The 15081-nt window shown below is 40.0% G+C and overlaps 1 protein-coding gene across 3 annotated transcripts in view; it reads left to right on the top strand.

Moving 5' to 3' along the window:
• Positions 1 to 15081, top strand: part of STAT1 (signal transducer and activator of transcription 1) — a 43282-nt gene that overhangs the window by 2711 nt on the left and 25490 nt on the right. For all 3 annotated transcript variants that reach the window (XM_025404103.1, XM_025404104.1, XM_025404105.1), the window contains 8 exons: positions 1525 to 1653; positions 2415 to 2559; positions 3864 to 3962; positions 9006 to 9095; positions 10430 to 10508; positions 11583 to 11674; positions 11890 to 12041; positions 14685 to 14843. In XM_025404103.1, coding sequence (XP_025259888.1) covers positions 1526 to 1653; positions 2415 to 2559; positions 3864 to 3962; positions 9006 to 9095; positions 10430 to 10508; positions 11583 to 11674; positions 11890 to 12041; positions 14685 to 14843 — 944 coding nt within the window. In that variant the 5' untranslated portion in view covers position 1525. The remainder of the gene's footprint in view (positions 1 to 1524; positions 1654 to 2414; positions 2560 to 3863; positions 3963 to 9005; positions 9096 to 10429; positions 10509 to 11582; positions 11675 to 11889; positions 12042 to 14684; positions 14844 to 15081) is intronic.

Here is a 15081-nt window from a genome sequence, read left to right as displayed (position 1 = left end):
TCTAGTCCAGGGGTTGGAGGCTGCACTGAACTATAATCGTGCCACTGCGCTCCAGCCTGGATGACAGAGCAAGTTCCTGTCTACTACACACACACACACACACACACACACAACCACCTTGTTGATAGGGGAGTAAGTTACCTGGGTTCACTTGGCTAATAAGAGACGTTGCAGCTCCCATTGGCTGACAGTCCAGCATATCTGCTTTAGGCACATCCTTATTAGTTACCAAGCAGGAAGGGAGAGAGCCACAGATTTTTCCACTCAGGTAAAATAAAATTGAACTGAAAAAAATCAAATTGCTACAGCAGGAGTGTCAAGGGGCTGGGCTTGGGTCCATTTCTACTGGTATATATGATGATAACTAGCTTTATAGTCCAGACATTTCCTCATGCTCCTTTGGAAGGACATTTTTGGACTAGGCGTGACTTCATGCCTTCATACATGTACTTGGCTACAAGAATGCATAGATACTCTTCCATGCCCTACTTGAAAATCCAGACCCCTTCCCCAGAGGTCTGGCAGGGCAAGATTCACTTGTGTCCTCTCTGCCTATCGCCAGCGTGTGCTGATGTAAATCCTAAGTTACTTGATGGTCATGGAAAACTTTCCATTTTCCTAATGGATTTTAGGACTTCCTTATATCAAGTTTTTGTTGTGATTTTTAATCTTTAGGAAAACTGTATAAAAATGGACTTAACAGTTTTCCAAAGAGATAAGTGTTACTTTATCCTTTTAAATGACATTTAATGATGTTGTTTTAATATTTAAAAATCATTACTTCTTTATGCCAGATTTATTGTTTGTAGTAGGCAAAGAGGAAAATATATCTTTCTAAATGTGTATAACAAAAATAATGAATTTTACCATATGAATCATAAATATAGCAGTTTAAAAATATTTGAGTTAAATTACAAATGTACTGTGATTTGTAGGAGAGCATTTTGGGAGAGTCATGTGATTTGTCTTAAAGCAAGTCTAATTAAAATAATGTTTTTCATGTGTTTATTTGATAAAATCACAAATTCATTTTAAAGGCGTGTTTATTGAATGCCTACTATGTGGTTGACATTGTTCTGGGGATACACCAGTGCACAAAATCCTCCACCAACATCCATCCCTTCAGGTGAGGAAACCAGACAATAATCAAAATAAAAAATGTGGTAGGTCAGATGGTCGTATAAGTACTATGAAGAAAAATAAACCAGGGAAGAGAAAGAGCATGTTTCCAGGGCGGGAGGTGGTTGCAGTTTAAATAAGGAGGCCAGAGAAGGCTGCCCTGATATGTGGACAACAAGCAAAGACCTGAAGGTGTGTTTCGTGGAGGAGAAAAAAAGTTGATCCCCAAAGTCAATTAAAAAGAGGCTTTAGACTATAAATGCCATCTAAATAAAATATTTCTGGGACAAACTATGTTTTGGATTAAGCAAGATATTTAAGAGTACAACCTGATGCCAAGAAGGCTTTCTTTGAAGCTGTGGTTTCCATATACGTGGAAAGAATGTATATTCTTTTTCTTTATAGGATGTCTCAGTGGTATGAACTCCAGCAGCTTGACTCAAAATTCCTGGAGCAGGTTCACCAGCTTTATGATGACAGTTTTCCCATGGAAATCAGACAATACCTGGCACAGTGGTTAGAAAAGCAAGACTGGTAAGGAAAATTCACTAGATAGAAGAAGAAGTTTACACCTTAAAAATACTTGTTGATGAAGTGACGTGGGGCCATGTTTACTGGAAGATGAATTCCATCAATGGCCACTGGGATTATTTGTTGTAGATAAGTTTATTGATTTAAAAAATGACATGTGTCTCAACAAAGTTAAGTATATTAGTCATTAAGCACTTTTATGTAGTTTTGTCAAATTTAATTTATGATAGATACTCCTAAATGCTTTGGACAAGTTAGATAATGCTGACACCAATTAGTTTCCAACTTAGGATCCAGACTATAGAAAGAAGAAACTTAAAAGAAATAAAGCCAAATTAATGGTTAAACATTGATTAGAAATATGAAGAAGGTAGTAAAATTAAGGGGATTTTTTTTTAACTGATAGAGGTGTTCTACTTTAAAATGTATTATTTGCTAGTTGCATATATTTTAAACGTCCTGAAAGTATTTGACATAGAAAGTGAGGGGTCCCCTGTTGACTTTTCCCCCTCCAGAGATAGTCACCATGAATAGTGTCATGCACAATCTCTTAGAGCTCTAGAATTTTTCATGCTGATTGCACATAAGAGAAATACCACATAAACTACTGCTAAAAGCAGTATCAGTTTCAGAAGAAGAAAATAAACCTAAGAAAATACTTAAATTGTTTTTAATAATTTCAATAAGGAAACCAACATTTGTTTTGTCTGTTTTACGTAGACATTTAGTTCTAGAATGAAATGTGTAAATGTTAAATCTCCTAGGGAGCACGCTGCCAATGATGTTTCATTTGCCACCATCCGTTTTCATGACCTCCTATCACAGCTGGATGATCAATATAGTCGCTTTTCTTTGGAGAATAACTTCTTGCTACAGCATAACATAAGGAAAAGCAAGCGTAATCTTCAGGTATGACCTGGTTTTTGTGTTTTAGTTGAAATGTTCTCATGTTGATGGAAGGCAGTTTTCTTCATTCAGCAAATACAATTGAGCATACACTTCGTGGTATTTAGAGAAGTAACAGAGACTAAACAACTCCATTTATATTATTTATAGCATCAGTAAATATAGCATAAGTAAAATAAGATATCAATTCATTTTATAAACACAGAAGGAATTTTCAGGGTTAAATGTATCACCTCTTAGGTGTCAGTAATTCTGAGAAAAATGTGATGCTATAATCTTGTTTTACTAAAAACAGTCAATATTTAAACCAAAGAAAAGGGGCTGCATTTTAAGAGCAGTGATCTATAGTAGTATATTAAAGCTCCAGGGAACGTTAGTGGTTAGGCTCAGGTCCTTGCTATGCAAATGAGGAATAAGTCCGGAAAGGTTTGACTTTCACCTGAGGAAGGGGTGACTTCAGGAACTAAACTCCACCTTGCCTTGCTTCTGGTGGAGTTAGCCTCTCCTGGAAGAAAAGGTCAAAGAAAGATCCAGACATGAGAGAACATGCTACAGAGTTTTAGGAGTTCTTCAAATGTACTCCCAGCATGCCCTTGGCCTGGCTATCATATTTATGTCCTGTAATAACAGAACTTTTCTGTTTTAATGGAGGTGAAAGCTATCATTTTCTTCTTTCATACAATACAACTGAACTTTTCAGCTTAGGTAATTGGAAGTTGTTTTTTTTTTTTTTCCTTTGTGAATGTATTTACAATTTTATATACCAGTGAGTAGGGAAATCAAATTAACTTTACAGAAATTTGCTCTCATACAGACCTTGCATGAATGCACCTGTATAAAGAGCCATTATTGCCAGTGTTTTGCAAGCTAGCTTTGACAATGACAATAGAAAAACCTAAATTAATATCTTTGGTCTGGTTCAAAGCTTAGACCAACAGATGCATCCATTGAGGGATGCCATGTATAGTTTTCATATCATTTGCATTGTCTTGGGATCCTAACAGAAGATAATTGGCCTCAAGAAATATGGAAAGATATTAAAGTAAAAATATTATATGAACCATATGTGAAAATACTTGTTTACTCCAAAAGTACTTTAGGTACCTGCACTTAGAAAGTTAAAGCAATTTTTGTCATAATTTGTGAAAGAAATATTTTGATTTTAACAAACATAGCTTATATAGAATTTAATAGATGAGAGATGAGGTTTCTCAGAGAATATAAACAAATTCATATCAACTTATAATACACAATAATGTAAACATTCTGCATTTTAATTTATTTTTGTTCTAACCCCTCAAATCTAGGATAATTTTCAGGAAGACCCAATCCAGATGTCTATGATCATTTACAACTGTCTGAAGGAAGAAAGGAAAATTCTGGAAAACGCCCAGAGATTTAATCAGGTACTTTTTTCTCACTGAACACAAAAATTGTAATAAATTCAAAATGTATTCATTCATCAAATACTATTGGGGCCCACATCAAAGCAATGGTGAATGTCTCTAATTTTATAGCCCCAAGAAGTGGGAGAATCAGATTTAGAGATTTTATAGAACCAGGCTTTAAGAAAGATCCTAATCTAATGGAATTAAGTTCTAACGAGGAGAGAGACAACATATAAACAAGATACTTCCGGGTAGCATAAAGTGCTGAGAAGATAACATGCTGAGTTCATGGAGTTGCTGGGAGTAGGGTTTTTCCTTTAGACCAGAATCAGGAAAGGCCTCTGAGTTGCTGGCGCAGGAATGGAAGCAGGCAAATAGAGAGTTCTTGCAGCTGTCCAAGGGAGAGGCAGTGGAAGCTTGAGCTCAGTAGAATCAGTGGAGGTAGGAAGAGGTGGACAGATTCAGGTTATGCTTTGGATGTGGTGCCAATATAGAAGGATCCTTATATTGAAGGATTAGATGCAGGAGTGAGCAGAAAGTCAAGGATGGCTCTACAGCAGCTACTAGAACCCCTTGAAAACTGATAATGCTGTTCACAGAGCTGGGAAGGCAAGGAGCAGGCAGGGGCAGGAGTTTTGTAGGACACAGTAGGTTTGTGGAGAGAAGAGGCTGATGGGAAAATCAAGGGCTTTGTTTTGAGCAAGATCAAGATACCTATTAAATATTCAAGACATCAAACAGTCAATGAGTCAGAGTTGTACTAGTATCAAGATTTTTGATCATTGTTTTATTAATCCTAATACAAACCTTCCTAGCTGTCAGGGTTCAGCAGAGTTTTGAAGTTGCTATGGCATTTAGTATTCCTTTCTTGAGCAGTGGGGTGGTGACAACAAGCCAACAATCCAATGTTATGGATTGTTCTAGAGGAGCCCATTCCTATATGGATGCCAGAGGACACAGTATGCATCCCGTGTGCATTTCACCAACAAATAACTACCAAAGTGAACTGTGCGACAGTGGAGAGGGAGACAGTTTAAGTGTGGTGGAAGATGCAAGTCTCCACGCACTGCCTGAGCATTTGTCCCAGTCTGTAGACATGCTGAGATGGGAAATTATTGTTCCTATTATTTTTTGTTTTAATGTAAGAGCTTTTAGAAAATAGATTTAAGAGAACATTGTGCTATCCACACTCTAGTAGACTATAAATGTTTCGTGTGCTGTCTTACAGCACACTAAGTTTTTTTCTTTCTTTTTTAATTTGTGGTGAATAAACTAATTGCGTGTCTGGACAAAAATTTAGGTCCATAGGGTTTGAAGGGATAGGGAGATTTTCTTTCAGGTGGGAGGGAAAGACTTGAGGTCGATTCTAAGCTTCCCCTTGCTGTTCCGTCTTTGTGTTCTTAAGGACTAATGGTTACCATATGCTGAGTGCATATCATGTTGCAGGCCCTGTGCTGTGCACTTTATAAACATTATTTCGTTTGAGTAAATACTTTCAAAACTGTCATTGAAGGTAGGTATTCTTATCCCCATTTTAAAGATGAGAAAACTACGGTTTAGAGGTCAGGTACTTTGCTCAGGGCCACAGAGCTAATGAGAAGTAGGTTTGGAATTTAAACCCAGTATTGTCCAACTCTGAAACTAGTTCACTGGAGAAGTCGCTCTTCAGTTTTCTAATCTATGGGATGGGATGTGAGGGCTTTCTGGCTGGAACTTCTCACACCCATGAAGTGCCTATTCCCTTACTTGGACTACTGCTCATTCCATTGAAAAGGACCCCCTTCCTAAGCAGAAGACTTTGTTTGATCTGGGGCCTGTGAGTAACCAAGTTCCCATCCAGACAAGGTCTCTAGAGGTACAGTAGTGAAATGAGAAAGTAAGAGTCAATGACAGCTGAAGTCCCTTCCAACTTCAATGTTTGACATTCCTGTGGTTTCAGTACTCCTGGTTTCTTAGAAAGTTAAAAAGTTAAGGACTCACTATGAAAGTGGTTTCAGTACTAAAGTGTACAGGAGCAGCCAAGCATCTGCTTAGCAGGAGATGGGAGCAGGGTGGAGGGGAGCAGGGAGGGATGAGAGGAAGGAGTAAGAGAATACCAAGGGTTTGAGTGACTTGGAGGGACTACTGCCCAAGTTGGAAGCAGGAGGTTTCTTAGGCCCTGCCACAGTCACCAGGTTTTTCCACCAAGCATCTCCCAGCAAGTCAGTAGAAAGGGGATGTAGAAGCTGGGGATAGCGGCTCTCTTACAGTCGTCGTTTATATCCCTGTTCTCTAAACCGAGCCTTGGTCATTTGGGAGGAGGCCTGGGAAGTCAGAATTCTCTAGTGGCCTAGTCCCTCTCCCTAGGTATAGTATCCCAGCTGTTACAAAGCCCACAGGATACAGTGCCCACGTCCTGCTGGCTTAGAAGTTGTATTAGTCTGTTTTTGCATGGCTATAAAGAAATACCTGAGACTGGGTAATTTATAAGAGAAGAGATTTCATTGACTTACGGTTCTGCAGGCTGTACAGGAAGCATGGTGCTGGCATCTGCTCAGTTTCTGGGGAGGCCTCAGGAAACTTACAGTCGTAGCAGAAGGTGAAGGGGAAGCACACACATCACATGGCCAGAGCAGGAGGAAGCCGGGGAGAGATGCTCTACACTTAACCAGATCTCGTGAAAACTCATGATCACGAGGATAGTATCAAGAGGATGGTGCTAAACTATTCATGAGAAACCGTCCCCATGATCCAGTCACCTTCCACCAGGCCCCACCTCCAACACTGGGGATTACAATTCATGAGATTTGGGCGGGGACACAGATCCAAACCATATCAGAATTAGACAACAGCAGAGATTTCCCTGCCTAGGCAGAAAGCTGTATGGAACTTCTTAAAGTGACAACTCATCCCAACCACCCAGAGAAACTCCTTTTGTCACTTAGTGATATGTGGCACCTTGGACTTACAGAGGATACCAATAACGTTCATGTATTTCTATTGCGCACTTTACAGCTGATACAATTCACATGCTTTGAACTTCTACTATTGGAGAATATATAACATGAAGGAAAACTTCCTCTGAAGAGAGAATAACTTTGATGATGTATGCCTGATAAAGATAAAACAAAAAATTGTGGACCAATTTTATTTATGAGTATCAATATAAAAGTCCCCAATAAGATATTAGGGATCAGAATTAAATACTACATTAAGAAAAGACATGACCAAATATGATTTATTATAGGTCACAAGGGTAGACCATGACTGGGCAACCTGTTAATGCAATTCACTAAATTAATAGCTACAAGGAGAAAAAAGCATTTACTTCCTTCCTCAGAAGCTGAGAAGACCTGACAGAATTCAATGCTCATTTCTGATAAAAACATTGAATAAGATAGGAATTAATGGATACCTCTTTAACATACAAAAATATATATCTCTCCATTCTAGAGACAGTAACTTATTTAACTGGGAAAACTCCAGTAAGTCAGAAACACAGCAAGGGTGCTGTGTTTCCACTGCTGTTTAGCATCGTATTGGTGGTATTGGCCAATGCAATTAGACAAGAGAAAACCATTAGAAGCATAAGAATTAAAAATAGCATCATAAAGATATTAGCTCTCCCTGAGTTTACTTGTAATTTTAATGTGATTCCAGTGAAAATACCAACAAGTTGTTTCTGGAGCTATACAAATTGGTTCTGAAATTTATAAAAAATAAACATGCAAGAATAGCAAGGCAACTTCTGAACAAGTAGAGCAATGAAATGAGACTGGCCCTACTAGATAGACTATAAATCCTCTATAGTCCAATATCCTTCAAGGGTTCAGGCTTATGAATAAACAGGCCAATGGAAAAGAAGAGGAAAATCTAGAAGGAAACTCATGTGCATATGGAAATTTATGTGATACAGCTGGCAGCTCAGAGCACTGGGGAAAATAATGGACTTTTCAGTCAATGTTGTTAAGACAAATGGAAAGCTAATTGGAAAAAAAGTGAAAGCAAAAAGTGGGCCCATACTTCACACTGATCATGAGAACAGACAAATATATCAGCGATCCAAAAGTTAAAAAGAAAAAGAAGGAAACCTTGCAAGTGCTAGGGAAAAAAAAATGAATGAATGCCATAATGTCAATAGGGAAAGGCTTTCTGGTATAAGGAAAATTCCAGGCATAAAGAAGAAAAGATTGATACAATCGAATATGTAAAAACACCCCCGTAGAATCTGTGCTGTATAGGGCACTGTGTAAGAAAGGCTGACAAACGCAGTTTCTGCTGTGTGGGGGATTTAACTCTAAAAAAAATAACATCTTTCTAGAATTTAATCTCTAGGAGAACAGGGACCACTGGTTACCACTCTAACACCTGAGCCTAGAACATTGCCTGACATTTACTTAGTACCTAGTAAGTATGTGCAGGGTACATCTGGTGTATGAAGCAAGTAGACCCTGTCGCTTCTGAGTGTTCTGATTATCAAAAGTAGGACTGAATTCTCCTGGGCAAGTCTGGGTTTATATTCATTATTGACTTTATAGTAGCAGATTTTCATTGATGGCCTTAATGGAATGCTTTCATATTTCAGTATACCTCTGGATCACCCAGGATTGTCTTAAAATAGGCTTTTCTGATTCCATAATCATACTAGCCCTTGAGATTTTCCAACACCTAGATTTTCCATCCTAGGTGGTGAGATGCTGCTGGTCTGAGGACCACACTTTGAATCAGAAAACTTTACGATAAATAAGGACAGGGTTAATAAGAATAATCTTGTGTACAGTATTTGAGAAACCCTGAACTAAATTCTAGTGTGGTACCATGTAACTGTATGAATTAATGGAAACTCCCAGAAATACTGTTTATTTTAGACATGAATTGAGCCTAGTTTTTTTGTAGCCTTGTTAACAGTTTGCCAGCATTTTCCAGGGCCTTGGGAAAAATTTCTTACTGACACATAAGCGGGAAGCCTGTAGTATATGTCAGAGAGTCTGGAAGGCAGGTGGGGACTTGACTTTGGAGTGTAACCAGCAAGTACACACCCTGGAGAAAACGATGGCTGTAATCACGCCCTTCCCATTACAGGCCCAGTCGGGGAATATTCAGAGCACAGTGATGTTAGACAAACAGAAAGAGCTTGACAGTAAAGTCAGAAATGTGAAGGACAAGGTTATGGTGAGTATTGAGTAAACACATGCATTTATTCTGAAACTTTCTGTGGGGAAAAAAGGTTTCAATCGCTTGGGGTGTAAACCTAGTAACTGAGTTCAGTCTTTTAAGTAGTTGGGAAGAAAAATTTTGCAGAAGTCTCAAGCTGTAAGTAGACTTTTTGAATGGCCTCTTAAAACTGCCAAACACTGAGTTTATCTTTTTCTTCCCTGAAAGTTCATGCAGTAAATGTTGACTTTTCCCAGTAGCCAGTAAATGAGATGTTGCTGCTCTAAATGGGCCTTTATGTTCACATCTCTCAAATCACAGTGCCCCAGGATAAACATGGCCCATCTTTCCCAGTCATCTGTTCTATCCTAAGACTTGAAAGAGGAACAAAAATACATTTTATTGAACGAAATTTGGATACATTTCTGATTAAGACATCCACAGTGATTTTAGGATAAAACTTCCAAGTCAATTTATGGCAGAAGAGGGCTGCTCTGGGCCCTCAATGGCCCGCATTTACTCCTCTCCACTGTTAGGGCTGGTGTGGGGAGAGGTTGAGGAGTTCTTTTTCACACAAGCCTGTGTTTGTGGAAAAGGCCTTCCAGCTTAGGAGTTTGGTCCTCTGTGGATCTCTGGGTAACACCAGTATGGCCTTGACTGTATGCCTCAGACAGCATCTTTCGAAACTCCACATTCTTTGGAGCAACTTTATCCTGCGGTCTCCTAGGGAAACATTTCATTGAAGTAGAAACCGAGTGAGCCCAGTCCAGAAATAGCCATGGAAATCCAGAGAAGAATATGTGGAAATGTGACCAAATCTCAAACAAATGAGGCTTATTTGTAGAATGCACGTACAATTTATTGTCCAGGTGGAGATGCATTTGAGCTGCCAAGAGGGCACTGTTTATAATTATAGCAAGTATGAAACCAGGTCTGTCCCAGTAAAGCAGAGATGTATGGTCACTTTACTTATTTGGAAGGAATGAGGAAATTTTCTATGAGCTTTTCCCCCCACTGCTGTGGGCTTCACAATGGAGTTTTTAAATAATCTCAGAGGTAGTCTCAAAATGATGAGGAAGAATCAAAATTTAGGTGCTGGAACCAGGTTAAGGACATACAAATCAGTTTGAGAATTATTGTATGTTGGCTTTTTTAAAAGTGTTATTACATACTTATTAATGAAATAGAAATTATTTCATGTGTATGATTAGAACTCTCCAAATCAGATCTCTTTTTGAGGGAGCTGGAATTGTTTTCATGTTTCTCTGGGTTTCATAGAAGCAATACTCTGTTGCCTAAAGTATTTGGAAGTTGCTGATCAGTAGAAAACATGTTTACATCTTTATTTGTAGTGTATAGAGCATGAAATCAAGAGCCTGGAAGATTTACAAGATGAATATGACTTCAAATGCAAAACCTTGCAGAACAGAGGTAAGGGTTCACAACGGAAGTGGTGCCCATTGGCTGTGATTTTTTCTGTTTACACTAGATAACAAAGATGATTACCCCTTTCTATTTGCCGAGTATTTTATGACTCTGAATTCTTCCTTGATAACCCAGGCCAGGGTTTCTTAACATCCAATACTGTTGACATTTTGGGGTAGCTAATTTGTTGTGGGGGCTGTCCTGGCATTGTAGAATGTTTAGCAACATCCCTGACTTATACCCACCAGGTGCCAGTAGCACTACCCAGGAGCCCTCACTAGTGACAATCAAAACTGTCTCCAGAGATTACCAAAAGTCCCCTACGGGTCAGTGACCCCTACTTGATAACCACTGGTTATGTGTTACTCAGCTTATTTATTGCACCTAGCCCACTGACACAGACTGACACAGAGTGATAGATATGTGGAGTTCCCCTGCCCTGATATCTCAAGTTTCTTCAAACATGGCGTGTCCACATGTGTACACTGCAGATGAGCTCATTATTTTTCTCATGTTTTAAAGCAGTTTTACTCTATTTTGTTACTGTTGATGTTTTTAATGAGAGTAGCAACAGAAAAGAACTCAAGAATGTGCATTGTGTGGAACATGTAAGGCACTGCTGTTGCTGTATTCATCATCTGGGGTATAGCATGGTTCATAGGCAGAGATTATCAGTATGATTTAGGTAAAAAGTATGAGAGACAGCAACTTCAGCTACCGCTTCCTAATCATCCGCTTCTCTTTGAAAGCTACAGATACGCTTTGTATACATTTTTTACCTGAAGTTTTGAATTCTGTTATTTACATTTATTTAGGTAATTACCTGACAGTGTCTTCAGTGGCAGATACTACTATGTCTGATTTACATGGGCCACTGAAAACAAGTATTTTGTTTCAGTTTGCCTAGTTGTTATACTTAGGACTTTTTTCATGTTTAATAAAGATTGAAGAAAGCCAAACTTTGACCTGTCACTGGGCAGCATTTGTGTCATCTTTATCCTATATTTATATGAATCTTGGCTTTTGTTGGTTTTGTCTTCTTTATATAAATATATTTACTGGCTGTCTCTCAATTTATAGAACACGAGACCAATGGTGTGGCAAAGAGTGATCAGAAACAAGAACAGCTGTTACTCAAGAAGATGTATTTAATGCTTGACAATAAAAGAAAGGTAGTTATTTACTTTCCAGAACAGCATGCCGCTTTTGTTATACACTGTAAATAATGGAATCAAAATTTAGAAGAGAAGAAAAATTATTTTTATAACCTCCTGGCTTAGAGCCCCAGTTGAGAATGAAATGATATTTGCTTTTCTTTTAAAAAATATTTTAAAATTCAGTGATTAAAAATGAGTTTATTTCACTTTGTTTCTTCCACTGCCTTTAGGAAGTAGTTCACAAAATAATCGAGTTGTTGAATGTCACTGAACTTACCCAGAATGCCCTGATTAATGATGAACTAGTGGAGTGGAAGCGGAGACAGCAGAGCGCCTGTATTGGGGGGCCGCCCAATGCTTGCCTGGATCAGCTGCAGAACTGGTAAGATTCTCCAAAGCGGAAAACTGGCAGCTGACTGGCTAACCACATAAACTCATAAATGCACCTTTGAGCTGTGTTAGTTGAATGGACCCTGTTAAAACGTTGGTATAGAGTTTGACGTAATCCAGCTTCTGCTTACCCTGGAAACACTCCCTTGGAAAGCACAGTGTTATTCATGACTCTTGCCACGTTCAGCCACGTCTACTTGGTTTGGATCACTCCTGTACCATGGGATGTGTCATTTGACTGTACAGAACATCAGTGACATGGTCATTATAGAACACATTTAACAACTTGACTCCTAATGTTTCATTTAAAACAAGATAGCTTGAGGCATTTTTCTAGGCTTACAGAATAGTTTGTTAGGAACCATTCATTCAGTCATCCATCCAGTAATACTTATTAAATGCCTACTGTGTGCCAGGCACTGTAGGACCTGGGCACACAAGGATGAATGATTCTTGGCCCTTGCCAACAAGGAGTTCTCATTGTGGAAGGGGGATATAGACATGGTAATAATTCCAGTAAAAGTTTCCAGGTGCTCTAGCAAAAGGCCATCAGAGTTCTGTGGAGGACAAAGGAAAGCATCTCCAGGGAAGGTTTCATAGAGGAAGTGGCCTTGTGCTGACTCAAAAGTGACTAGGGTTACTCCATATAGATCAAGGGGAAGTGCTTTCCAGCACAGAGCACAGGATGTGCAAAGGCACACATGTGGGAGACTGAAGGGACTGTATTGGGTGGCGGGAGAGTGAGGTGTCAGGGGAGACGGGAAGGAAAGTGGACCCGGCGGGAGATGCTGGAGCCTGATGGTGCAGGTTCTCAGCACCATGCTCGGAGTGTGGGCCGTATGCTGCTGTCCTGCTGAGCCAAGGCAGGCTTTTTTCTTAAGCAGGAGATGTATTTCTCTGATCCTTGATTTAGAAAGGGTGCTCTGGCCACATCCTGGAGGATAGGATAGAGACAGAAAGACCACTTGGAATACTGTTAGCATATTAGTGTGGTCCAGGTGAGGGGCAACAGGAGCTGAACTTGGGATCACAGAGTGAACATGAGGGAAGGTGGCCTGGGACAATTGCTAAGGGTCCAAGGACCAGAGATCTCATGAGGTTATTTTCTATATTGCCAATTTTTAAAAAATCACAATTAATATTCAGCCATTTATTTTTATTATGTGAATTGCCTGTAGGTACCCCAGGTTTCTTGTGGGTTAGAGCAGAGCTTCTGAGCCCAGTGCGCCCCATGTGCCTTGAGGGATACTGACACCCCTAAGCCCTTCAGGTGGTCAGGGAGGCCTTGGGGTGTCTAGAGCCCCCTAGTGGTCCTCTTAGACCACAGGCGCCTCTTGTAGGGACACACATGCCCTCTAGTTTTCCCACTGTGCTGTCTAAGGATTGTCATTTTCTCAGTGTGCAAGCAGAGTTGGGGACACTGGTTTAGCATCTCCTCTGGAACTCAGCCAGCCATTACCCTGCCTGCGCCTTTCCTGATGAAGGGCTGCTGTCCCAGGGCTTTGAACTGGAATCGAGTAAAATCATGAAGTGAAGTAGATACTTTTCCCAGGGAAGAAGACACTTTTAAAAGGTTTTCTTCTGTCATTACTGCAAGCGAATAAAATTGCGTTTCCCCAGCCTGTGTTACTGTTAGCAGTTGACTGTAAGGAAGGAAGACGAAGAGCAATCACTAGGTTTACTCACTAGCTTTCTATTTTTAGGGTCTAGACTGAGCATATTGCCTTCTCCTTTCAGTTGAGTAAAGCCAGAATCATCGTTCCTTCCTCTCTTCCTGTCCCCGGCCTTGCCTCCCCTCTCTGTGTCTCCTCCTGCCCCTCTGCTCCACATCTCTGACTGGTCCTGCCGAGACACTGCTTGCTGATGCCACTCTCTTCACAGAACCTGCAGTGGCTCCTCGCTGCCTCTTGCATCACCTGGAAGCATCTGCTTTGCTGTTTTCCCTGCCTCTGGCCGCCTCTTCGCCCTGCGTCAGTCACAGATCACCTAGAAGCCCTGCCCCCACCCATCTCTCCTTACATAAGCTTCAGTGGTGTGAAGAAGTTTTTGATCTAGGCTGTACTCAGTGCATGTTAGTTTTACTCCTCAAATAACAAAGCTTCTACTGCTGGCACAAGCCTTGTTCCCTTTGTTTTTCCCTAGAGCGCAGAGCGTGGTATCCTAGGTGGCATTTTGTGTTGCATATAACCACTTGTTGATTTCCATGTGATATGGTTTGCCCGTGTCTCCACCCAAATCTCACCTTGAATTGTAGTAATCCCCATGTGTCAAGGGCAGGACCAGGTGGAGATAATGGAATCATGGGGGTGGTTCCCCCAATACTGTTCTCATGGTAGTGAGTAAGTCTCATAAGATCTGATGGTTTTATAAGTGGGAGTTTCCCTCCACAAGCTCTGTTGCCTGCCACCATGTAAGATGTGACTTTGCTCCTCATTTGCCTTCTGCCATGATTGTGGAGCCTTCCCAGCCATGTGGAACTATGTGTCACTTGAACCTCTTTCCTTTACAAATTCCCCAGTCTCGGGTATGTCTTTATTAGCAGCATGAGAGTGGACTAATATACCATGATTCCCTTTAATTCAGGCTGCTTCTGGACCGTTTCTCATAGAGACATCTGTGTCTTGTGTCTTCCCAGGTTCACCATAGTTGCAGAGAGTCTGCAGCAAGTTCGGCAGCAGCTTAAAAAGCTGGAGGAGTTGGAACAGAAATACACCTACGAACATGACCCTATCACAAAAAACAAACAAGTGTTATGGGACCGTACCTTCAGTCTTTTCCAGCAGCTCATTCAGAGGTAACTCAAGGAACATTTATTTGTACCTTCTGTAATCAGTCTATACAGAGGAACATTTGACCGTAATTCAGATGATTTACAAGGGTTTAATAGGATATATACACACACATATATATCATATATATGTATATGTATGTAACATATATGTATACGTATATGTATATATGTATATGTGCGTATATGTATATATAATATACATATATGTGTGTGTGTGTATATATATGTGTGTGTGTGTATA

This window comes from Theropithecus gelada, chromosome 12 (genome assembly GCF_003255815.1).
Source record: "Theropithecus gelada isolate Dixy chromosome 12, Tgel_1.0, whole genome shotgun sequence".
Classification (NCBI taxonomy): domain Eukaryota; kingdom Metazoa; phylum Chordata; class Mammalia; order Primates; family Cercopithecidae; genus Theropithecus; species Theropithecus gelada.
The sequence above is the reverse complement of the archived record's forward strand: the minus strand, read 5'-3'. Positions and strand labels throughout refer to the sequence as shown.